Source organism: Choloepus didactylus, chromosome 5, assembly GCF_015220235.1.
Source record: "Choloepus didactylus isolate mChoDid1 chromosome 5, mChoDid1.pri, whole genome shotgun sequence".
In the NCBI taxonomy this organism is placed as follows: domain Eukaryota; kingdom Metazoa; phylum Chordata; class Mammalia; order Pilosa; family Megalonychidae; genus Choloepus; species Choloepus didactylus.
Window position 1 is genome coordinate 149243920 of NC_051311.1, and position 27228 is coordinate 149271147.

Genomic DNA, 27228 nt, shown 5'->3' on the forward strand with positions numbered 1-27228 from the left:
GTTTGGTCAAGTGGTCTGTTGTCACTGTCTTGAAATTCTTTTGGTCAAGGGGTCCTGCATGTCATTTTGCACTGGGCCCTCATTCCTGACTCTTGTTTCCATCCTCTTTTTACCAAACATCCCCTGCCGCCCTTCCTGCCAACCTTTCCACTTTGCCTTCTAGAACACCTTTCTATGATAATCTGCCCCATCAATGGTTCTCAGTTTGGATACACATCAGTTTCACCTGAGGCACTTTAAATAATACTAATATCTAAGTTCCATACAGACAATTAAATCAGAATTGCTGGGTGAGGGGGGAGTGGGTGGATCTCAAGCATGAGTATGTGTAAAGCTCTCCAGATGATTCTAATGTGCAACCAGGGATGAGAATCACAGTACTGTTTAGAGTAAACATCTTCAGCTTCCTGGCCTTAACCAAAACTGGGTTATCCCCAGTGGACATGGCTTTCTTTTGCAGTCCTTTCAAGTAGAGACCACTCATTCATGTACACCCCAGATACCATGGCATCAGGAGGAGGACAGTATTGTCATGTCCCCCCAAAGTTGCTAGCATACCATGACTTCTCTATTGCATTCCTTTGAGAACCCACATACTATTTCTGTATTAAAGGCAATGTTCTTTGGCCATCTAAACTCCAATGGTCTTCACCTTCTCTCCATGGACATGCATTCTCATGCCTGAACTTTGTCATCACCCAGAATGCTACCACTTCAAAAATAATAGGCTGATCACAGGCTCGTTCTGTAATATCCCTCAGCCCTACCTTTGTTCCCACCATGCCCACCATGCCTGTTCTCCCTCTGCACCAAGATCTTGATCTCTGTTTCTTCCTCCCCTCCTTATAGCTTTTTTTTTTTTTACCCATGGTTGATTATTTAAAGGATTCCTTTAATGATGCTTAATTTTTTTGCACCCCAATATTCCAAGCCACCTTGTGCAAACTTACAGCCTTGGGTAACTGTAATAATCTGCCTTCTCCATAACACACTCATATGCAGCTTTGCAGACTGGAGCCACAAAAAGTCCATGGTCTCCATTTCTTGTTGACACACAGCTCACATTGCCATTCCTTTCAATGACCCTAAAACATCACCAATCACCCCCCTCAACTGTGAGCAACTCCTACCTCTCTCCAAGCAGATGATCTGGTATCCTTCACTTAGATAATTTAAGTCATCAGACTTCTCCATCAACTTCCTCCAGTCCTGAGTGATGTTTCCTTTCTCATTCAAAGCCAACTCCTCCCATGAGCCCTTGAGTCCATTGCTCCCACCTATTTTGAGGACCTTGTACTTTGGGAGTACCAATTTTTTAATATTTGTATCTTTTCCCTCTTTACCTCCTCCCACTTACAACAGGCTCTAGTCTTCCTCCTTTTTTAAAAATAACTTTACAACATACTATTCCTTTTTGTTTTCTAATCCAGAAGATTTCAAAGTTTTTTGACTGCAACATTCAGTACAAAACACATTTTACATGCAGACTCAATAAACACATGCATATAATTCATAACTGGAACTAAAATTTATTGAAATACTGTTACCCTAATATACACTAAGCATCTGTTTTTTCCTATATCTTAATCTACTCCATTTTGTACTATTCTTCAATATTCTATTTTTTAAAAATGCAGCCCACTAAGTGCATTTCACATCCCATTAATTGACCACAAATTGCAGTTTGAAAATCACTGATCTAATTTGTCCTGCCTGTCCCATCTAAATCTGTCCAGGATGTCCAAACACAGTGTATTCCTATTCTTTCCTCCAGTCACTGAAATACAGCCTCAGTTTCCTTTATTCCAGTGAAACAGCTCATGCTAGGGTTTATTCCTCCAACTAATATTTTAAGTACCTAGTGTATATTGGCATAGTAGCAAGTATAGTGGATATCTTTCTCTGCTTCTCCTAATTGATCCCTCTAAAGCATTTGGGATGACCAATTGTACTCTCTTCCTGCAAAATCTTACCTTTCCTTTGTCACTGTGACAATTGTGAACTCTCTGGTTTCTTATCTTACTTCATTGAGTGATCCTTCTCTGATTAACTCAAGGACTTCTTTTTTCTGCTGCAATCTTAAACTGCTGGTGTTCCCCAGAATTGAATCCTTAAGTCATTGTTCTTTTAACGCACTTTCCCTGAGAGTTCATCCTCTCTAATGACTTTAAATATCATCTGTTTGTTAGTTGTTCCCCTCTTTCTTGAGCATCTGGTACTGTCAGCATCTCCACCTGGAGTCCCACAGACCCTTCATCCTCATTAAATCCAAGCTGAACCCCTTCTTCCAGACAAAATTACAGTGGGGAAAATCATAGGTTCTGCAACATGGGTTGGCAGCAATTGACAGTATCCTATAGATCAATAATTCTCACGTTTTCTCAGCTCTTGTGATGCCAAGAATTCTTACAGACCACCTTCTCCTATAGCTTCCAGTTGCCAAAGAGCGAATTTAAAAATTGGCATTACTATTCCTGATGCACAGTAATGAATATTAATTCCTTATTAAAATTATAATTCAAAATGTGTTATGGAAATCTGAATTATTATTTCATGCTCCAAGCCTAAGTATGAACATTACCGTATTCTCCTTATAAAGCCACTAAGAACGCAGCTTTCCAATCACCTGATAAGGTCCACAAGTCCTGCAAATGTCAAGTGCCTCCTTTCCCAAGAGCCCCGGTCCTGTTTTGACAGATAATAAAGAGGAGCAATTTCCTCTGCCTGTCTCTTCCATGGCCGAGGACAAGCTGGTCCATACAAACAGGTCAATAAATCATGGGCTTATTTGCACAGCAATAGAATCATCATGAAGATTATACTGACCCCATCTATTAATTTTTTTCTCTGTTTTGTTTATCTTTTCCCTCTCAGGGTCAGAAAAAACTTGGATTGAAGCCAATTTGTTTAATTGGCGTTTTTAAAATAAGGGCAAGAAAAAAAATCAAGTCCTTTAAGCTTTTCTTAGTGAATTTAACAGGGTCCAAATCAATTAATCAAATTTCTTTAAAAAATAATTTGCAGACTTCAACTAAACTGCCTCCCTACTTCAGAGGTATTATATGCCAAGGATTATGCAGAGCAAATTTTTCCAGCAGTTTCCAACTCCTCAAAACCGGGAATTTAAAAGGAAAATGCTGACACGACCTCAACCATGGTAGCAAAAATGGTGAAGGGCTAATCGAACAGGGTTCTTTGGCAGCAGTTAGGGGAGAATGCAGCATGAGCTTGGAGACTCTTGCCAAATATATCGCTGTGACCTCATTACTTTCACCCTCCGTGGGACACCTGTATTAAAAAATCTGCACTCTGACTTATAATGCAAGACATTTTTCTCTCCTCTTTGGTTTCGTTAAATATGTATATGTGAAATTTGAAAACACCAAATAGGTGGAAGGTTTACTGGGTTTCTTTTTCCCTTTGTTTGCTGCTCTTGCCCCCCATCACCTACCATCTAATAAACAGTAGCACAAGAGCTGTATTTCCTTTTGAGTGGTAATATGTAACCAGAACAAACAGGGAGCATAGGAAAGGTGGAGAAAAGTTAGATATATAAGCAAGAAAAAGTGAGTTATTGATTTTATTGACTGGTCTGTTAACTTCTGACATTGCAATAAAGTCTTATTTATTTGTATACAGAAGACTCAATTACATAGATACATATCATTTTAACAACTGGGTTATTTACAGGAGAATCACAGCTTCATAAATAATATAGACCGGGAATTTCTCAAGCTGATATTTACCCATTGTTACCTAAAGAAGTCGTGATGGCCACACACACACCTCAGTGCAAAGCCATCAGCACAGCTTCAGATGGGGTGGGGCGAGGAGGGAGGTCGCGGCTGACAGAGGTGCAACATACTAAGGTGAGGAGTCCTCAGTCCAGCTAAAATAGTCTTCAGGGTAACTGGATCCACATAGAGCTGCTGAACTGATTTCCCTCCTGCCATAGCGTTTACAACCAGGAAAGCTGTTGATTGAGACCGTTGGGTTAAAGCATCTGAATCTTTAAACTTCCTTTTTAATTGAGAAGGCCATTAGGATTGTGTTTCAGGCTTTTTTTTTTTTTTTTTTTTAACATGAAGGGTATGTCTCAAAGGAAGTTTCTTAAGAATAAGGTGAAGTATCTCTAGTGGAAATGGAGAGGGACATCCTGGGCTATCCCAAAGACTCACAGCTCCCTAGGGCACTTTCCAGAGTGTCTTCTGAAATAATTTTTTGTCTATTAGTTGAATGTCTGGCTTCCCTGCTAAGCTGCAAACTCCAGGAGTCCAGGGACCTAATCCTGTAGAAATTCAGTAAATATTTGTAGGGAAAGAGTGAATTAATTAATGAATGAGGAGAAGTGGGACAATCTAGCATTATCTTCGTGTGTCCTTAGCATCTTGCAAAATACTCTCCACCTCCAATACGAACTTATTATATATAGTGTTGAATGAATTACTAAAGAGTACTGCTCGCCTCCCGATTTTCAGACAAGTGGCTAAAGCTTACTAAGTATAAGTGACCACCCCAATATCCTAAACAGAGTTGGGAGTGGACCTGGAACCCAAACCTGGGTCCTGGGACTCAGAATCCTTCTTGAGGCCAAACATAGCTGCCCTAAAGGGCAACAGATAGCTGCCAGGAAGCAAGTGCAGCTAAAGGGTGGATACAAGAATATCAAAACAGAAATCCAGGCCAGGCACCGAGCAATCATCTGCTCCTTGCTTACCCGGGAGGACTGTCACCCCTTCCTTTGTGGTTGTTGTCTGCCTGGTCCTTAGTTATTTGTATTTATCTAGTCCTCATTGTTGAAGACCACTATACTTCTGTACATATGCTCTACTCAAGGCCCATGCTGTTTTTTTGGACTCACATTCAGACACCATCCCAAACCATGAAAAATTTCCAGACACCAACTCAACCTTCTTGGCCATGGCTGTCACTGCCAGACATTGCTTTGGAAATTATACCTTCCACTCTGGCTCACTCTTTTTCTGCCCCAGCTCACACATGGCTCCACCTGTTTCTGTCCTGGGATATTTCTGTCTTCCTTGCTTCTGAGCAGGGAGGAGTGCCTGTCCATCCCCCTACCCTCAACCCATAAGCCTCTGCGGACCAATAGGGGAGATTGCTGTCCCACTCCTGACACATCTGCGGGCTCTACTTTGCCTTGAGGCATTGACAGAGTTCGAGGCTAATGCTCGGAATCTCAGCCTCTTGCCAGATCAGGCAGCTGTGACCATATTCCCCAGACCTGTGTCCACATGTTCCCCAGGCCTGTGTCCACATGTTCTGTGTACTACAGTCCTGCTGTATCCCAGAATGGGGCTCTGTCTTGTTCCAAATATGATGGTAATTATATAAGAGCTCACATTTATTGGGGGTTTACTGTGTGCCAGAAATTGTAATGATGCAATATCTACTTAATCCTCAGGGCACCTCTAAGAGGTAGGTACCATTTTCATTTCCATTTTATAGATGAGGAACCTGAACTGAGGAAGATTAAGCCACTTGCTCAAGGTCACATATCTAGGAAGTGGTGGAGCCTGGCAAGCCTATGACAGAGCCCATGTCCTTCAAGATAAGGCTACGTTGCTCTGCTAGATCCTTCCCTGGGGCTGGCGTTTATCAGGGACAGGTCTTCGAATGGAGGTTGTCTCCTGGCCTACACACTCCACCACAATCCTGTACCACCCCCCTCTCTGGACCTCAGCTTTCTGCCCGAGAGGCGGCAGCCAACTATGGGGACATCTGCTGGACCTCACTCAGTGGGCATTATGTACAGGTCTCACCATCAGTGTGAGAATGGACAGAGGCAGGTAGACCTTATTACCCTGGCCCAAGTGCCAATGAGGGCATCTGAAGCAGACATGGGGGACAGTAGCCAGAGAGCCTGCAGTGGAAGATTTAAGATTTGATGGCTGGCTGCCTCTTGGGGGTGAGGCCGAGAGACCAGGCAAAGAAAATTCATAGACTTGTTTTTTTGAGTCTGTGTGATTGGAAGGAAGGATGTGAATAGAAATAATGAAGTTAGGAGGAACTGGAGCCTTTGAGAGGGGAGCTGCTGAGTTCTTTTGGACCTGTGGGAGAGGCACCTTCCAGAAATACCGATCAGGGCTCAGAGGAGTTTTTAGATGTAGCAATTTATATTTAAAACTCATCTTCTTCCTCCAGTCTTCTTGCATTTTCCCTCTATACTTTCATTTATTCTTGATTGTTGTCTGCATGTGTCTTTGATTTTGCAGACACCTCTAAAATTTCCCCTTACTGGAGGGCTTCCTCTGTGGCCACAGTGATTTCTTTAATGCTTTCCTCTTTCCTTCTTCAACAAGATCATTTATGATTTGATGAATGTATGTCAACATTATTTGTAAAAGTACTCTAATAGTAATTGGTCACAACAGCTACATTTATTGATCATTTATCATGTGCCAGGCACAGTGCTAGACTCTTTTCATTCCAAACTCTATTTAAATCTCATAACTGTAAAATTGATGCTATTATTACTTCCATTTAATGGCTGAGGAAACTAAAGACCAGAGAGGTGTAAGTACCTTGTCTTCAGTCACTTAGCTAGTGTGTGTGAAGAAAAAGAGAAAACAACCGTAGTGTCAGAATATGACTTTAAAGACTTTCGCCCTTTGTTTGTATGGGATTCTAGTTATGGAATCATGTGGGTGATTCCTTGAAGTTTTCTGAATCTGAGTTTTCTGAAGTCTAGAGCACAATCTGCCTCTGCCCCACATTCCCTTTCTTGATAAATAAGTCATCTAGGGATCACATGGTCACATTATCCCAAGGATCCTATTACTTCAACCTGGCTTTATTGATCAGAATTAAGTCTAGACCAAGAGTACCAGTTCCTGCTTCCTAAACCTCCAGAGAGATTAAACCATCAATCAGGCAAACCACAAATTTACCAGGTGTCCTGCTTTTAGCAGATACTTCCAGGAGAAGCTCCTCATCACCCAACACTTCTCCTTTATAGAGATTTTGTAATTAGCATTAGAGAGTATCCTCCTTATCTTCCATCTGATTTTGGGTCCATCATAAGCGAAAAGCAGCCCCTGGCATCCAGGAGCTGGCCTGGCACTCACACCAAAGCCTTGGTATTCTCCTGCTGAAAATAAACAATTTCACAGAACATCAACGTTAGACAAGGCCATTCTTACCAGGAAAAATCCAGACACAAACAGGACCATTCCATAAGCATATCTGAACTCGGACAAAAACAAGAACGTGTTCAAGCCATAAAATGACCAAATGTTGTCCCCATCCCAGCTAATAGGAGCAAACAGCATTCCTTCACCAATTGCAGCTTTCACCTTGTTTCATGCTTCCCACCTTCTAGACAAGAATTATGAAAATAGTCCGTCATAAAATGTGAAAGACAGCATCCAAGCCAAAGCAAAACCTCACTTCCTTGAACCTTTCCCCAAATCACATAATGCAAAACCCCAGTCCTCTAAGTTGTCTCTTCTAATACCTTCTTATTTAGAAATGTCGCAGCTTCTGACCAAATGCTTCTCCCTTGTTTCACTGAGCCTGTGCTCTCAAATTTGCTCAGCCACACACAGTGTGTGGTAATCTTTCTCTGAAGGGCATTACGTACCTAAACACTCCTCGTTGCACACTCACAGATGCTCACACAACGTGACATGGAGCTGAAAGAGCACAAGGACTTGACCAGCCTTGGGTTTGAAGCCCCTTCCTTTTTTATTTTTTGTTTTTGAATAATCTGTGGTCTTTGGGTCACATCTTTAAATTTTCTGAACATTGGCATCCTTATCTGCAAATAGAGGATAAAGATACTAATATCATGGGATGGTATGAAGATTAAGTGAGGTGACAAATGTAGAATTCTCTAGTTGCTGCCAGACCCTCCACTGATTCTCAACAAATGTGTTTTCCCCCCATGTTCCCTTCTTGATTATATCTATTTCTATTTCTTCGAAATAAGGCATCTTGTCCAGCTACCATATTCTACTCATAAATTATAATTAACCAAATCCTGAGGAATAAAAATATATACTGGGGGTCCCCCTGAGGAGCTGGGGGAGGATGCGGAGGTGTTGGACTTCCTTACCTGGATGGTTGCTGATATTCTCACAAACACTGGGGACTGATGGCTTGACATACTGGTCCCTCTGTCTTGGGGCTTGCCCCTATGAAGCTTGTTACTGCAAAGGAGAGGCTAAACCTGCTTATAATTCTGCCTAAGAGTCTCCCCCTCTGTTGCTCAGATGTGGCCTCTCTCTCTAACTAAGCCACCTTGGCAGGTGATCTCACTGCCCTCCCCGCTACATGGGACCTGACTCCCAGGGGTGTAAATTTCCCTGGCAACACAGGATATGAGTCCCAGGGAAGAATCTGAACCCGGTATAGTGGGATTGAGAACATCGTCTTGACCAAAAGGGGGATGCGAAATGAAACGAAAACTTCAGTGGCTGAGAGATTTCAAATGGAGTTGAGAGCTCACTCTGGTGGACATTCTTACACACTATATACATAACACTTTTTAGGTTTTAATGTATTGGAATAGCTAGAAGCAAATACCTGAAACTACCAAACTCCAACCCAGTAGCCTTGACTTTTGAAGGCGATTGTATAACAATGTAGCTTACAAGGGATGACAGTGTGACTGTGAAAACCTTGTGGATCGCACTCCCTTTATCCAGTGTTGGGATGGATGAGTAGATAAGTGGGGACAAAAAACTAAGTGAAAAATAGGGAGGGATGGGGGTATGATTTGGGTGTTCTTTTTTATTTTTATTTTTTATCCTGATTCTGATTCTTTCTAGTATAAGGAAAATGTTAAAAAATAGATTGGGGTGATGAATGTACAACTATATAATGGTACTGTGAACAGTTGATTGTATACCATGGATGATATTTAGAGATTATGTGTCCCTCCTGTGGTAAAGTTTCCAATTTATTTTATTGCCTATTCTCTCTGCCATAATCTATCGATATATAAGGCCAACATCTACTAATGTATTTTACTCAGTCTAAGATACGATACACGGTTGTGTTTTTTTTTCCACTTTTTAATGTCTCTGAAATTGGGTTGTGTCTTATATCCAGTGCATGTCATGATTTAATTGGCAGCTTTTTTCTTTCTTAAGACACATAAAATATCCATGATTTTTACAATAAATGGCATCTTAGATTTAAGGAAATAGTGTATATATTCTTAAATCACTGGGCATCACTTCTTTCACTATGTCACTCTTTCACCATTGTGTTTAGCAGTTTACTCTGTTTCTTATTTCATTTCTGACCCTACAGTTCTAAAGTCAAATGTAAATTCAAGAAATAGATTGTAAAAATATTTGGACATAAAACCTTTAGGTTAAAATCTGAGTCTGAGTCACGCATTAGTAGGCACAGTTTTATAGTATGAGTTCTGGCACAGACTCAAAAATGAGTTAATATAACAAATGGAAATTGCCTCGCGTTTGATACTGTCATGTAATGGAGTTAAATAACAATAAAAAATAATCTGAACAAGTTCTGTGAAGCTTTTGTTCTATTTGACTTTAAGTAGAACAAAATCTTCAGAACAAGAGGACAGCAAAATAATGCTTCACTAAAAGGAATAAGAATATGACCTAAGTCTCTTAGTGATCAAATACTCTATGAATGCACTCAAGTTAATTGCATCTTTTAACAACAGATACTTTTTCAATTACAGTAATGCTAAAAAATAAGTAGACTAAGTGAGAGAAAAACGGACAGGCACACCGTGGACAGGTTGTTTCACTGTTTGTTTTGTTAAACCAAATTTTAGGGGAAGAGAAGAAAATCTAAACGGCAGTCTTTTGATAGGGCAGTAATATGAGTTTTCATATTCTAGACCTACTTAATCTATCTTAAGATCCAGTATTTCATTACACCCATCTCCAAAGGTTTTGAGGCTCTTGGTAATTTGTCCATAATGAGTCATACAACATCCTTTTCTCGCTGGACAATTTTGTATTGGGATGCTGTCACAGAAGCTCTGTTACAGTCAGGGCTTGCTAACTAGGTGTGATGCTACAGTTTCATGCAATGTAATTCCTCTGGGGTTGTTTCCTTCCTGTCCTTTACTGAGTTCTAAATGACCCTACTTTCACCAATCTTCAGTCTCAGGCAAGAGCGATTGCAAAAGTTACCCTTTTGGAGCATGTGTGTGGAAATGCAGTTTTATTTCAGCATTAAGGGATTTAAAATTTTTATTCCCCCCTTTTAAAGTGGTGCCCTGGCTACTTTTGTAGAGTATGGAGTACTGAGAGTAAATAACCGAAATGGATAGGCCAGACTCTTATCTTCATGGATCCTCACAAACAGAAAAGCAAAGATGTGGATATGGAAGGAGAAAGTGGTCAGGAAAATTGCCATAAATCACAGAGCAATGATATTGGACTAGATTTGGCATCAGTTTTGTTGTGCTTTAAAACAGATAAATATGCTTCCCCTTAAGGATATAGGACCAGCAATTCTTGCTATGAAGCTCTTGGTTGGGGGCCCTTCAGCCAGGCTAGCACAGGGTAAGAAGTGGTCTGGGGTTATGACTGTGATTGAGAGTCCTCCCCAGCATTTCCTTTTTCTACATTCTCCCAACACCCCCTGGATTTTTATGGGGATAGAATTTTACTGCAAATGTCTGATGAAAGTTAAGGGTTTCAAGGGCATTAAAACTTTAAATGCCATCCAACAAAAAAAGGAAAAGGAAGAAAGGAAACAAGGAGGGAAGAGGTGGGGGGGGGGGGGGAGAAGCCAAGGGTTGAAGGAAAGAGCAAGAAGGGAGGCAGAAAAGTTCTATAATCAAAACTAGTGCTTCCCAGTCTTTACTATGGCTATGAAGCACCCCGGGAGTTTGTTAAAATGCAGACTCCAGCTTTTTGGGTCTGAGACGTGGGTGAGGTGGGACCTGAGATTCTGCATTTCCAACAAGGTCCGGGTGACGTCCATGCTGCTGGCCCAGGCACCACGCTTTGACTGTGGACACCCCAAACTAAGAGTGCAGCTGCCATTTGGCTCATTCTGAACATTATGTTAAAGAAGATTGGGGATGCTTATTTCTTAGGAATTTGATGGAGTCTGGGAAAAAACTGGGGCAAAGGAGAGCATGTTTCTTTGGGGGACCCAGCCCTTCACCTTCTGTGCCTTTTCCCCTCCTCCATCACCCCCTTTTGCAGGCCTATCTGAACGCACAATCTGTATGAACGTGTTGGTGATTTACTGCATTCCGTCTCCCTGAAATATTTGCATTTGATGTGTAGTGTAGTCTCAGAATGCAATGGAACTCAGTTCAGATCCTGACTGTCACTCACGCACTGTGTGACTGTGGGTGAGCTGTTTAACCCAGCTAAGCCTTAGTTTCCACATCATGGAATGGGGATCACAATTCTGATAACACAGGGCCTCTACGGAGACCAAATGATAAAATGTATATAAAATACTACATCTGAATATTCAATAAATGGCAGCTATTAAAAATTATTTGAGCAGTAAAGTAGCCTAGTGGATAAAGACGTGGACCTCCACCAAAAAGCCCAGATACAGTCACCTCTCTGTCACTTGCTCATTACATGACATCCAGCAGTGACAACCTCAATCAGCTTAGTTTCCTGTATAAATGGGCATAATAATCATAAACACCTTAGAGAGTTATTGAAAGGGCTGATTAAATAATCCATAAAAAAGTTACTAGTGCATTAGCTGGCACATAGACATATATATATGGAAATTATATTGTAGTCTTAAAAAAAAAGGTTGACAGAAGAGAGGAATCATATATGCAACAGAAGAGCATTTTAGAAGTGTTAGGACAGGCACTTCCTGTTCCTGGGAGAGTCCAGGCAAGCACATTCTATGATTCCTCAAATCCTGTCATGTTGCTGAGAAGCTCCCAAATGCCTTTGTAACAGACCAGTGTCAGTCTACAACAGAACATTCATATGGAAAGGAAACGGGAAAAAAAAGGTGAGCTTTTCATTAGGTTAAATTTCTTTGATTTCAAGGACTCTCCTTGAGACAGAGAATCTACCTTTGTGGCTGGGGGAGGGCGTTATGATGCCTGTGTTTTATGATGATAGGGCACGGCAGCTTTTAAAAATGTTTTTACTTGGCAAAATTAAATGCTGATATCTGTATTTCTATTCATTCAAAATTAATGTTCTTCTTTAATTTAACTGTCCTGTGAAATCTCAAAGTCTGGGAAAGCGAGTGGCCTTTGATCATCTAATCAGCAGCTCTTTGCAGCCACACACGCAGCACTGGGGATTGAGAGCCACAAGTGCTCTGTGTTGGGGTTCACAAGATGTTGCACCGTGTGTATTATCGGAAGTGACTGTACCCAGAGGCCATCATTTTTATTCGAAATAATGATTTATTCTGTTGTAGCTCATGGCTAAATCATATTCTGAATGTCAAATTAGTAGCCTCCTTGCCACTGAAGGGTTATGCAGAGTTCAGACATCTTGGAGGAGAAGAGGGGAATGATATATCACTGTAGTTTCTATGTAAGTTTGGTCTGAGCCAGTAGCTTGCCTCATGTCACCAAGATGTAGCTACCTATTTTCAACTCCAGCCTCCTTTCCAGGCGTGGGTTCCAAGAATCTTTGTGGGACAGACAGCTTAGCTTAGAGTCTGAATAAACTAAAAATAGTTTTTAAAACTCATAATGAGTCTTTGGATGGGGCGGCTCTGTAGGTGTGTAGAGCTGCAGAGAGAGCCTTGCAGATTGGAGGACAAAGCAGAATGTTGCCGGAAGAGGGCCACAGGATGGGCTATTGCAAAACGAACATCTTTAGTACTTGAACACCACAGTACTGTAATGCAGGTGTCAGGTAAGAGGAAATGGACTGGCCTCCCTCAACTTTGTCCTCATCTCCCCACCACAAAACACACATGTACACACACACAGACATACATGTGTATGCACACACACATACACGCATGCAGGCATACACGTGTGCACACACAAGACATACACGCATGCACACACTCAGATATACACACACATGCATATGTGCACACGTACACACCACCTACTCTAGGATCAAAATTTCAAAGCAGATTATTCAACAGCTTTGGCCATTTTTCAAGCACATTTAAAGCCAGTTCTTAATAATTCTTGTTTCACCATGGATAGGCAACCTGGAAGATTTTTAAAACAAGACCAATCACACTGCCTTGTAGTATTCTATAGCATGCCCCCTTGTTGTCAAGCTTGGCTGTGGTCAGGAGGCCAGTCAGGAGAGAAACTTGGTATCTTTGTTAGTGAAAGCTTAACACTGTGAGAAAAGTAGATCCAGAATTGAAAATAGGGCTGTGGCATCTTTTATATGATTTCTATTTTGAAGAATTCATGTCCTGTCTTCCCCATTAGGCATAGAAAACTGAGAGTTTGAGCAAAAGAAAAAATGATATTTTAATCTTATGTTTCCACCAAATGCTATGTTTATTATGGTCGTTGATAATGATAAATAAAAGACACATTGATGATTTGTAGATTTGATTTCTTGTTAGAAAACACTGTCCAAATTTAACCTTTTCAAGATTTGTGCTGATTTGGAAAAGTGACTCTCTCAAAACAGTTGTAAATTAATTTGCCATTTTCAAAATTTGAGGGGAACCTTCATGAGGAGACCACTTGATCAAAAACTAGTGACCCAACATGTTATGGAAACAGAAGCAATGGAATCTGACAGTGAGCTGCGGGCAGGAACAGCTTCACAAGGCAGGTGCCCAGCATCCATGCCCAGAAGGGACATTGTTGGGGGTCAGGGATCTGAGGTCATGGTCTTGAAGGTCTTGATAATTTTATCTTTGATTTTGTGTTTTTCACTGTGTCCGGTGGTACACAGAGCACAGGGTGTGGAGAGAGAGGTTTGGAGCCTTCAACATGTTAGATTCTGGGCTACCCTGCCCCTGGACACGTGGACCTGAATCTGGCCATTGCCCTCCCCCTTCTGCCCCTGGAAGGCCCAGGCTCAGGTGGGGAGGGTCAGTGCATTAAATGGGCAAGTTAGAGGGGTCCTGTGGCCCACCCCTGATCCGGGAACCCAGTGCAACCCGGCGGGGAAGCTGAAATCCCTTGGGAATTGGGGCAGCCACTTGGGAGAAACAGAGATTGCCAAAAACCTACATTTTCATTTCTCACTGATCCCCACGAATGATGTAGCCAGCCCTGGTGGTAGGGCCCAGCATGGATGAAGCACGAAAGGAGTCTCCGTAGATGGGCATAAAAGCCCAAGATACACACGGGCTGCCCATCCCTGGGGTCTGCTCCAGAGTCCCATTGATTTCTGGTTGAGAAGGAAGACTTCATTGTTGGATGACTGATGTTGTCAGATGATGTGTTCATTTCTAAAACTGTGTTGGAATTAGCAAGTCTCTTTCGATTAAAAAAGATATATATTGTTAAATTAGGCAAACTATTTCAGGAAGTTTAAATTCTAGCATCTAAATTGTTTCCACACACCCTGATACATATCTCTATCAAGTTAAGAATGCCAACACATGACAACGTACATGAATACACACATGGCCCAGAGCTGGCTTGCAGGAGATACGGAAATGAGTGTGAAACAGTATTTGCCCTGAAAGAATGTACACACTGCTAGAGAAAGCAATACTCAAAGGATATTCCATACCCCAAAGTTCTTCATCTGCCAACAGTTTGTCATGAAATTCTGCTAACGCTTGTTTGATGGCTCTTTCTCTTTCACTCTCTTCTCCTAGAAGAAGCATTTACAGAAATTGAGACCTTTATTAGACTGGATATCACAGAAGCTCAGCTCTGCTTTTAATAAATGGGTGTGAAAACAAATGATAAATTATTGGAGGCAGACAATAGAAATGTAGTAAATTTTGAGGGAAAAAAGTCTGAAATCTTCAGTAGCGCACACAGACTAAATCTGCAGGTAGAAGCAACATCTGAATAGTTTGGGTAGATATTACAAAAACATCTTCAGATAATTAAGTTGAAATAAGGTTTCTTTTTTTCCTTTACCCAGATAAACATCCCAAATCTCCCTTTGACTTTTCATGTGCATGTGCAGCCTTAAAATAGATATCAGCATTTAGAACCACTGAGGACCTAAAACTTCACTCAAGGGAAACTGGGCTCCCTTCCTCCAGGGACAAGTCACCTACTAGAGGAATAAAAGTCTCCATTTTTCACATTGTCATCAGACATTCTCTTTTCTCCAGGCCGCAATGGGTGAAGTTACAAGTACCTGAAAATGTAACTTGCAAAAGCATACAGCTCCTTATGTGAATTAATGAATGTTTGATTTTCAAGCATGACTTATAGAATCAGTGTTATTACTTTCAAGACACAAATTCCACTGAGGGACTGTGTAGTGTTCTATATATAAATATGTGTGTGGCCAGTATCGTTAAAAACCTGACTGGCAATAAAAAGTGGCAAACAGTGGCGGTGGCTCTGAAAAGATTTTTTATAGACACCTCCACTCCCTCTCTGGCATTTAGTAAGCTGGAAGAAATTGAAAGAAAGGGAAGTTTAATTTAGAGAAGACTTCAAACCTGCTTAGCTGGGGTTCGCATGCCTAACATGAAATAATAATGCATTCGACTGTCCATCTTATAATAAATAACCTTTGCATCACCTCACTCAATGGTGAAAACTGCGAACAGTAGGTAAGGAAGGCATGGATACCAGAAAAGGCTGCAGGAACTCGGTGACCTTCATGAGATTATGTTTGTGCTAATGCATAGAAGACAGAAACCCAAACTCTCCATCTGCAGAACCTGATTCATTAAAAATGCATTGGCCATTAACAAGGGAATCGTATGCCCTGCGCTACTGAGGGATGGCCCATATATGGATAATGCAGAACTGGTTTATTTGGGACAAACAATTAGTGTCTGCAGTCCTGTTTCCTTCTCAGCTCTGCTATAGCTGTCATGCCATCTATTTTACAAAAGTAGTGAGGTCAAGCACCAGAAAGAGTTATATACTCCAAGGATGAAAACAATGTTATATTTGTTTCTTAAAATGCTTTACTTGGAAGAGTCAGTTCTGAAAAGGGGAAAAACTTTATGCTGGAGCATACATGTGTTTTGCTTTTAGAGTGGCAAAGAAGTGCTGAAGCTGGTTTGCCTTATTTAATGAAAATCCATTATAAAAAAATAATTTGCAAAAGAAAAACTAAATTGCTGTAAGGAACGTGGTGGTGATCCTTCAGGAATTTTGAGCTTGAGTTGGGTGGGGTGGAACCTGGGGGGCTCTATCTCCAGGGAGGCATGAAGGGGAGCTGGTAGTGAGGACAGGGCAGGGCCTGGGTTATCACCCCTCTCCATTCTGCAGAGAATCAGTCCAGTTTCCTTAGAGCCGGGAGCTTTGCAGGCAGCCTAGGTGAGCTCCACCCTGCAAAGACAATGTTGAATGAATGGCCTCTGACAAACGGGCATTGCAACAATTACAAAAAGTTTTATCCAAGTGTACCATCCAAACTCCTAATCAGTCGGTGAATATCTTCACCACTGATGACCATTCCTTTCCATAACATTCATCTCAGGGCTCCCTGCATTTGCAGAGTGTCAGCTCCTATCAGATAGCTATTTTAACATTTTTTATGACGATCCCTTTAAAATCAGGTTTTACACTCTTGGAGTTACCTGTGAACAAATCATAATTACAAAATACATATATCTGAGATGGTACTTCCCCTTGCTAAGCTGGAAGTCAACCAGGACTGAGATGGAAGAATGACCTGGGTGAGGAAACTTGGAAATCCCGGAGGTAAAGCTACCTGCTGAGCCATCTGCTATCCGTAAAAATAACTTTACACAGCATCCTCAGTGTGAAGGGGATCCCAACTTGCCTAGGCAGCATCTAAGCCACTGTTTTCTCCCTGTGGTCTTCAATCACCTATGGAGCTTTATGAAATGTGCACGTGAGCTACCCCTTAGATGTTCTGCGAGCAGCCTCTTAAGGGATGTGAATCTTGGTATTTCCAAGAAGCTTCACAATTGATTCGGATACCCACACCTGGGTGAGAATCACAGTCTAAGAAGCCAAGCTCTGTGTGAGAATTTGGCAGCTATTTGCCAGTATCTTTGCACCATATTTCCTGATCATGCCACCATGGGCTAAAGAAAACATTACATGTCAACATCTCACTTTGCATTATCTTAAAGGCCCAACTATTTAGTTCAGTTCCCAACAGTCACCACACAAGGCCAGGGTCAGCTGGTGGGTGGGAGTATGTGGGCTGAACACATAGAGCTAGGAATAGTAGTAAGTTGACTTGGGGCAGTAACTATTATGGACAAATTGAATAATATTAAATATTATTAAATAATAATAGCCAGCAGAGATAGCACTTATGCAGCAGGCAGGCGCTGGTTCAGACAATTTATGATATATTGGCTCATTTAATTCCCCAATAGCAACTTATGAAGTAGGGGCTATTATTATCCCTGTCTTATCCAAGAGGAAGCTGATGAGTAAAGAAGTTGAAAAACATGCCCAAGTTCACAGACCTAGTTAAGTGGCAGAGCTAAATCCAAATCCAGGCAGGGCTCAAAAGAGTCCTTGCTTTTAACCCTTAAACCAAACTGCTTTTCCTCTCAAGATCAGAATTGAGGTAGAATGTGCCAAACAGCCAATACTTTAAAAATATTTTCAAAGTTTTGTTAAAAGTAGTAAATCATTAAGTGGATGTGGATACCTAGCTTTAAAGGAACTTATACCACTCCTGACATTAAAAGCCAGGCCTCTATTTCTGTTGAGTGAATATTCAGTAAATTATGAATGAAATGCATACACAAGGGGCTGGGCATAAAATGGGGACCCAGCAAACTCAGTTCTTGCCCTAATAGAGCCCTTGGGTTGTTGCCTTCAAAGCAGAGACTGTTAACTTCAGGCCAGGCCACAGAGTGCTTTCCCGGACGGGTCTGCAGAGATGGGGCACCTTGAACCTGTTTCTAAAACTCCTTTCAGGAGGAAATGTCCCAACCCGTTCAAAGTGTGTTTTCAAATCAGTGCCCGTGGAACTATAGAAGCTCAAGTTCTCTTCTAACGTGTGGCTAAATGTTGCTTCAAACCTCTCCGAAGCCCTCAGCCAACTTCTTATTCATTCTGAGTGCCGGCTTCCCCCTCCGACTCCAAGAACCATCTGATTTGGGAGACACCTTATGACCAGATTCATTTGTGGTCCTACAAGGTTAAGTGTGATACATGTGTTTGGGGAAAAGGGAGATGCACATTAAGAAGAAACATTACTTTTTGATCCAGGCAGGAGAGCATACATAATCTCCTCTAGGGCCTGTGAAAGACTTCATTTTACACATGAAATTGTGTGGAATTGCCCTGGACTGAACCGATCATGGGTTTGGAGAATAACCAGCCACAGAGCAAGTGACTGTGCAAGGCCCGCAAGCTACAAAAAAGTAAAATGTAAGCAAATGTAATCTGTCAAGTTACAGGTAGCAGACACACAATCTTACTGCCACAAGGCCTTTATGGGGCAGAAACTAAACGTTACAGTGGGATGTCATTAGGAACAGAGACAGAAAGTGGGCCTGAGATATGTGACAGAAATATGAGACAGAAGGTTTGGCATGGTGGATAATTTTTAAAAATTAAGATATATGTGTATATATATAAATTGTTTAAAAAGATTTTCTGTTTCTCTGCATATTATAAAACTCTTTTCACTGGCTTGTGTAAAAATCCATGCCTGGAGAGTATGGGAAAGCAAAAATTTTACAAAACACCTTCGAACACTAAGCTAAAGTGGGTTTTTAGTCATTTGAGAATTTTCCTAATCTAGATATTTGACCCAAAGCATCACTTTGGGACCCGGTTAGCTCCAAAAAGCATGAAAAGCTCTGCTGTGAATTGTAACACAAACTAGGACTAGCATGTATAAGATTGTAAGAGTTCAGCTGCAAAATGCACTCCCAGTTTAACACACCCTGCTTTTCAAACATAATAAGTAAATCACATATAAAAATTTAGAAGAAAGGTCATCTCCTGCACATTATGGGAAAATTGTTGGCATCTTATGATGGGTCATCTTACCCTTGTTATTAAATGACAGCAATCATTAAAATGCCAAACATATTTTGACAGAATTCCCTTTATAAAATGTCAGCAAGTCTCTATTTTTATTAGTTTGTTCCAAATCAATTTAGAAATTTCAATAGAATGCTTGTAAGTATTCCCCAAGCAATGTCCATTTCTGACTTTCTGCACAAAAAAAATTACAAATTAATCAGATTTTCAGATTTCTGCATAATGGCTTTGCACATTTATTGCTTAATCCTGTTATAAAATTCTGTTATGATTGACACATCGCTGTGGAGATAGAAGTCAATTGAATAATGTGTAGCAGTCAATTTTATTTGTAGCTTAATATGCTGAAGTATTTTTTCCACATTTCCATTATTTATAAGTCTGTTCCTTTGGAGAATATATAGAAGAATTTGTTTTAAATGAGCCAATAATACCTTCTTTAAAATTTATTAGTGTGAAAGAATCATATCCTTTTCATCTTGGCTATCCATGGCATGCCAATAAACAGGTTTTGAATTGTTTTCTACTTGCTATTCATGGGACAAATATTGGGAAGAGGATCTTGTTAAGGTTTGCTTGGAATTGGATTTCAACCCCCCATTAGAAAACTCCAAGAAAACAAATGCTACCAACTGAGAACGCTCAAAAATGACTGCTGGCTTTGTTTGTTTGTTCATTTGTTGTTATTTATGTATTTATTGTTACTGCCGCTATCTTACCTGCTATGCTTTGTCTCAAAACAAAGTACATAAGCACACACAGAGAAACAATATTGTTTTGTGCTTTGGTGGAATTTCAATCTTCATGCTTTGGTGTTCAACGGGATTCTAGCAAGAGGAATAAGTTGTGTTCTATGTTTAGCATAGTGGGGCTTCCTCAAGTGAGCGTGAGAGTCCTACTGTTTCAGTTAGCACCCAGGAAACTTGTTTAAGGTGATTCATACTCTTTTTAGGACATTGCATAAAGTAATATTGAAAAAGGCTTTGTTTTTAGAGAAACATATTCATGAGACTCTGTGCCTGAAGTTTATATGAGAGGGCTTCAGGTTACGAAGACGATGGGGGAAACCATATTAAAGAATAATAGAGATATACTTGGTCATGTTTGAGATCACACTTTCTTGTGATCTCTTTCACAGTTGTTTCTTTTTGACTTTGGGAAATTAGATGAGCTCCTGCTTGCCTATGCATGAAAGATGTGGTTTCCCACACATGCAAAGCACTAGCAAACTGTATGCAAACTGATGTGTAATTCAAGTCTATTGGTGCAACTGAGGATACTGTCACTTCGCCTGCTGTCCTAACCTTCTACTTCCCCGGGATGGATTTGGCCCTCCTGAAGGTCTGTTAGCATCATTTCTGTGGCTGGAGAGGGACTTAAGCACTGGGACTATTGATAAGCCCATCTTGTGTCTCGTTTGTGCCTTCAGATTTTGAATTGACATCACAGGAAAATGGCATCTTGTGCAGTTCCCTGCTGGATCCTAAACTAAGGGAGACCTTCTCTTTTGCATTCCAGGGGCCAGAGGAAACACGGCACCATCAGACCCAGGCACCCCTGATCAACACCAGGCCGGTCAAACCCACCCCACATATCCGGTTGGGCCACAGGTCAGTATCTCCCAACTGCCATCCATGAGGCTGCATTTAGGATGGTTTAACCATATAAATAACCAAATAAAATAATAATGAGTTAAATCCAGTAAACTCTAACAGAGCAAAGATGGTGATAAATTTTTGCATGGAAAGCTGTATGACTACATTATTTATTAAATACAATCAAGAAAAAAATGCATTTGCAAAACTTTTTAATGGAAGTGTTGGTTTTAATCATTTGTAAACACTTTTTTTTTTTTTTTTTTGGTTAAAACCCACTACAACTGTGCTGTTGATTACCGTGTAGTTTTCTAGAAACTAAAACTTTAATGACTGGAGTGTGAAGGAAATTAAGTTATTTCAACCTTACTATAGCCATTTTTGAAATACAAGATGTGATTTAATATGAAAAAGTTAATGCAAATTCAGCTTATTGGATTTGACAATATTGTACATCACACATGGTGCCTGCATTAATAAAGAAATACATTCATTATTTTTTAATAAAGAAATACATTCATTATTTTTTAAAGTCCAATATTTGTTGTTTTGCAGCCTGGTGGGGGTTGTATGGGGATGTAGAACAGAGTTTTAATAGGCTGACTTTTTTTTTTTAACCTCTGTTGTTTGGTGAACTTTCAGAGTTCACTTCACTTTTATGGAAAGAGAAGCTGATGCTTGTGTCTTTCCCTCCCTTTTGCTGTCATCATTGTTCCTGGAAATTAATCACTTGCAAAATCTTGAGGGCCCCACGCTTCAAGGCTTGAAAATCAAGTTTAGTGTTTGGGTTTATCTGGACTTTCTTGTTCTAGCTGCCACAATGTCTCCCGTGGCCTCAGATCCCGAAGTCCTTCTCCGAGCCCCGATGCCTCTGTGTCATGGACATAAAGCTTGGGGGAGCTGTTCACTCACCTATGGAAACCTGGAGAGAGTTTGACTGGAATCTTGGAATCGGGCTTCTTTATCTCAATGCGCTTTCGAATTGCACAATTGTAGCATTGTGTGTGAGCATGCCTGTGGGTATGTGCATGTGTATGGGTATATAAACACACTCAGGGTAACAAACTCTAATGCCCATGGGTTAGATGAACCACATGGCACATCCAGGAGAGCAAGGAGTGGCAGAGACCATAATCAACCAGAGAGTGTACACCCTGTCTGAAGCCCTCACATTCAATTGAAAAAAAATGCTGCAGGCCAAGAAACACCATTCTGTTGGTTGTGTACAGCTGGAAGGTACCACTTGTCTTTCCTCTTACCATAAGATCAGCATTGGCAGTGATGTGATACCAGGCATCTGAGGACCAGCAAATGGTTTTGGTTTTTCCAAGTTTCTTTGTGTTGTGCTTCAGAATCATTTTATACTTTTTAAAAGGGAGGCAGGAGCTGGTCACGTAGAGTCTAGAGCAGTGGTTTTAAAACTAGTCTTGGGGCTCCTGCAGAAGTCACTCCAGAAGAGGCCCTGAGAGGAGAGGGGAGGGAATGCCCTCCCATTCCTCAAATAAAGCAGCCCTCTTTAATCTGTTCCATGTATTGAGAGGTGGTGACAAGCAAGGGGTAAAAGCTTGTGCTCTGGAGCTAGGCCACGTGGACTTAACTCCCACCACCATCTGCTTAGAGAGGAGACTTTGGGCAAGTTCCTTACCTCTCTGCACCTCATGGGTAGGGTAATTGAGTTAATAAACGTAAAGCATTTGAATAATACCTGGTTGGTATGTATTAGGCTTTCTACTATGCCTATATTTAGTAACCTTTTAGTTTATAGTATCATGCTATTTTTTTAAGTTGAAAACTTTGCGTGAGAGTTTAATACTATAACAAACTATTTTTGAACATTTATGTATTTTAAAACATAGTGTATATTTTCATGCATTTATCTTTTCCCCTTTTGATTATATCTTCAGACCGTATCCCAGCAGTAAGGGACAAGTATTTTTGCAGCTCTTGTTACATACTTCCAAATCAGTTCCCAAAAAGATAATGCCACAGATCCACCTAACAGCATCACTACAGATCTACCAGCATTGAGTACATCTTTTACATTATTTTTGCTAATTTAATAGACAAAAATAGCACTTGCTCCTATTTTTGAACCAATACATTTTAGTGATCTAGATGAGTTCTTTTTTTCTGGAACAACACAGAATAAATCAGCTGGGGGTTTCAGGTATTTCAAGACAGGATCAAATGAAAATTCCCTGAAAGAATAACATATAGGTATAAGGTAGTTCTTTTAAACATACTTGAGCTGTTCCATGAGTCCAAGCCTAATGAAATACTACAAAGAAATAAATGAAAATGTGATTTGTTTTTTTTGTTTTTTTTTTTTTTCCTACCGATCTTTTTTTCTGGGATAGAGCAGCCTTCTTTACTTCTAGTTCAGGACACTTTCTGACCCAGAATACAATAGAAGACCATGTTTTCGTTGCGCTGTAAAGCGAGCCGGGTTTATCTGTCTCGTTGCAGTCCCTTCTGACGGCACAGCAGCTAGCCTCGGCCGTCGCCGGCGTGATGCCAGGAGGCACGCCAGCCCTCAACCAGCCCATCCTCATCCCCTTCAGCATGGCCGGGCAGCTCGGCGGCCAGCAAGGACTCGTCCTCACACTGCCGACAGCCAATCTCACCAACATCCAAGGGCTGGTAGCAGCGGCTGCAGCCGGAGGCATCATGACCCTGCCACTGCAAAATCTACAAGGTAAACCATCGTTTCCGGGTGCCCTGTAGGGCCCCACCCACTGGCCAGTGGTCCCTGAAGTGGGCGGGGAAGGTGTTCCGAATGGTGAAACTGGTTCAGAGTCGCCGCCGCTGTAAAGGGCAGGGAAGGCATTTGTCCGAAGTAAAGGTTCAAGTTGTCTGTCAATCCTGACCTTGCTCAAGCCCTGGGCTTTATCTCTCTTCATTTCCTAACTTTGTATCAAAACATTTCAGATCTTCTGGCAGCATTTATGATCATTGCATGAAACATTAAAAATTTTATAAAATTGCTGCCTCGCTATATGAAGACTTGAGTTATAATCTCACAGATTCTTCAATTTAGCCATGTCCAAAACAAAGTTAGATATTACATGCTGTGTGTGTAGGGGTGGAATATCTCAAATACAAAGCATTATTTGGAGCAATTAATTTAATTACTACTTTAAGAAGATTTTAATTGGAATAATTAATTACTACTTTAAGATTTTAATTATAATTGTTGGCAAAAATTGTATTGATTTGGGTGCTATTTTTTAATTAGAAAAAGAGACTTTTATTGCAAGCCTTTATATTGCATGAGCATATAAGATTTGGACTCAGACTTAGGAAGGGTAGCTTTCTTGATATCATGGAGGTTTTGACTTTTCTTTGAAAGATTTGGAAACATGGATTGCTAGATTGATTTCCAAAGACTCTGTCAGAGGAAGAATTATTATGGTATGGAAATGGCCTGAATACGAATACGATACCTAATAAAGAGGAAACTAAGTTATTTTGGACTAGTCAAAAATGATTGTTTTCTCCATTGATAAAAACGCTAGAAATTAAAATATTTTGTAGACTAAGGTCTCGGCTGGGAAAGTTACCAGAATAACAGTTTAAAGTACTTTTTAGTTAGTGAAATGTCAAGACTTCTTATAATTTGTTCAACTGTTCAGAGCATCAGTCCACAGATTAAGAAACAGACCAAGTAAGAACTGGTTTACTCTTGGTCCAAACTTCTTCACACACTGTATGTTCTGATAGCATACCCATTGTTGCTACTTCTTGACTTTCACTTTAATGTTTAAAATAATCTTTCTCATATACCATTAAATTGTGCCAAGAAACCTGCCATTCATAAATCATGTATGCCCGAGAGATGCTAATGCACAAACTTTGCTTGTTTAAAATTTCAGAGTGCCTGAAAAACCAGGTTCTCTGAATTAAGCAAATAAGGCAGGAATGCACAAGGTGAAAGCAGAAACAACAAAGTGTAAGGAGAGGCCTTTTAATATGGGTGGATGATGAAATCTTAATGAAGAAATGGGCATTATCAAAATGCAGCCTTCCATTTGGAACATTTTTGTTTATGGGAATATTGCATATTATAAATAAACATAAGCTTGCAGAACTCCTAGTTCACAAATTAATTCTGCTTGGTTAAGAGGGCTGCCAAAGTCAGAGTCCAAACAATAGGCTTGTTTTGATTATGGCTTGGTATTCTTAGATTTACAGTACCTGTTACTTCAGTTCTTCAAAAGTAGTACACCTGATCCAATGTAGATTTCCATAAAGATTTTTCTCTTGTTTTTTGTTTGTTTTTTTAACCTTAAATTTAAGTATTAGCTTATAGTTTGGGATATGGTTCTTTCGGCACACTTGGTTTCAGGAAATATCTGTCTTTTTAGAAAATGGATCTTCATTACTTAGGCTCAACCAGCGAGCTAGGTCTTTTTATTCTTTGGTTTTTGCTTCTAACTTAATTTCCCTAACAACATCATCTTTGAAAGTGTTGACGGTCATGCTCTTGCAAACTACACATGTGAACATTTCCCCCTTTGTCTTCATTTTTGAAATTCTAATGATATTAGAGGGGGCTGGAGGGATCATTAGAATAAAACACATCTCAGTTGCAAGCCAGTCAGTTATAGGAAAAGCTTCCTGATTAGTTTTAGTAAACAAGCCACACCCCCAAGCATTTGTTAGTATTCTTATGAATGAATCTGAACTCCTAAATTGAGAAAAGTCTTAAATTGAGGATCCAGGAAGACCCCACCTTCCAGTGTCCTTGGACTTTTCTGCCTCTTCCTCATCTTCCCACATGACTTCTTGATGACCCAGACCTCACTAATCTGAGAAGTAGAGTGGCCAGCCCTCTTGATCTACCTGGGCCTGGGGGCTTTCCCAGGACACAGGACTTTCAGTGCTAAAGCCAGGGAAGTCTCAGACAAACTGGGACAAGTTGGTTGCCTTGAAAGAAGTCCCAGGCAATAGGGACAGTACACTGGGGAAGCATCCCTTAGCTCCAAGGTGTGCAAGATCCACGTCCACCACCCAAAAGGCAGTGCCAGCCCCTCATGGGCTGTAAAAGCTCATCAGTCTGCCAGCAGCTGACAGAAGGCTGATCTCACAACAGTTAGGCAGCCAACTGCAGCCTTTGATGATCTCTAGGCAGTATCCATGTCTGGGAAGCTTCCCGGTTTACCCTGGAGAAGGTACTGGGACTCATGGTAGTGGGTGGATGACTGGCAAACTGGAAAGTCATCTGCAGGGGTCCTGGGTGACTCTGAGAAGAGCCAGGCCCAGAAAACCTCAAGTCTCATTATCTCTCAAGGGTGACAATCTTGTCCATGAGCTACGAGTAGGTCAGAAGGAATCCTTACACACATTCATGTAGTCAGCAGCCAGGGTAGAATTCTGCCTCCTTCCCTGGCCTTCCTCTTTGCAGTAAGCACAGTTACCTCAGTCCAACTCTGCTTTTAAGAGACTTGTAAAATGGCTAGTTCATCCTCTCATCTGCCATGGACTCCCTACTATCTAGGGTGGTTTCGTTAAACAGAGATCTGATTGGTCAGTATGAGGGGGAGGGATTTAAGTTCTAAATTTCTAGCCTGTTCCAATATGATGCCTTAAGTCCTGGATGCCTTAAGTCCTTAACATTGTGAAGTGTTAAGCTTTTATTCATGGAACAACTTGGCCAGCTGGAATGGTCTCTGACTACTGTCCCACCTCCCTGCCCTGCCCTCCAGCCTACCTGTTTGCCCAGCTCAGAAGCTACAAATTTGCTAAGGAAAAGACATTACTGACATCAGTTTCTTAATGGTTGGGAATTTAAGGATGAGTTTTCAAGTGAGTCTCCCTTTTACCTAGAGTGGTTTAGTGCCTGCTCATTTACATTTTGCTCTGAGGTAACAGGAAATAGCTCTCAGGGCCTTGGATCCCATGTATGACCTGAGTGTTGTAATGACACGATGTGTCACCTAGAAGGGCTGTTTTCAACTCAGCGTGAGTGCTCATATCACCCATCCTCCTGGAAGTCTGGTCCCCAGATCAACAGCATCAGCATCTTATGGGAGCTCCTTAGAAATGTAATATCTCGGATCCTGCCCCAGACCCACTGAGCAGAATCTGCATTTTAAAAAGATCCCTAGTGATTCCTGTGCACATCAAAACTTAAGAATCCCTGGTCTGGGGAGCTTTTCCAAAATTCACTTGGCAACTCCCTCAGTATTACTAGCAGACCCCTCTGCCAGATTCTGAGACCCTCAGGGGACTGGGGGAGCCGCCTGACTGGGTCATGTGTCTTCTTTCATCCTCCTGCTATCACCACCCCAGGCCTCTTGGTGAGGACAATGGCTGAAAGGTATAACTTAGTTGGGAACATTTGGGGGTACTCTTTTTAAACGGAAATATTATTGCAGCCATTGCTTTGAGATGTTAGCCAGCAAAAGGTTTGCATGGCTGAAAAAGATACCATATTGTCCAGCAAAAAGCCCATCTGCACGGAGTGGGGATATTTTTCCTTCTCTCCTCAGTTTCTTGCTGGCAAAAATGAGATTTGCTCCTTTCACTTCGATGATGGGGTCTTATTTGAAGGAGTGGCACAGGAGTAAGAGTTAGAAGTCTTGCACGAACCTGCAAACAGCCCTGGAG

The 27228-nt window shown here is 41.0% G+C and overlaps 1 protein-coding gene across 1 annotated transcript in view; it reads left to right on the forward strand.

Annotated features, from left to right (window-relative positions):
* POU6F2 (POU class 6 homeobox 2) overlaps positions 1–27228 on the forward strand; it is a 510083-nt gene that overhangs the window by 226326 nt on the left and 256529 nt on the right. Inside the window, exons 3-4 of the mRNA XM_037837121.1 lie at positions 20543–20634; positions 23086–23314. Coding sequence (XP_037693049.1) covers positions 20543–20634; positions 23086–23314 — 321 coding nt within the window. The remainder of the gene's footprint in view (positions 1–20542; positions 20635–23085; positions 23315–27228) is intronic.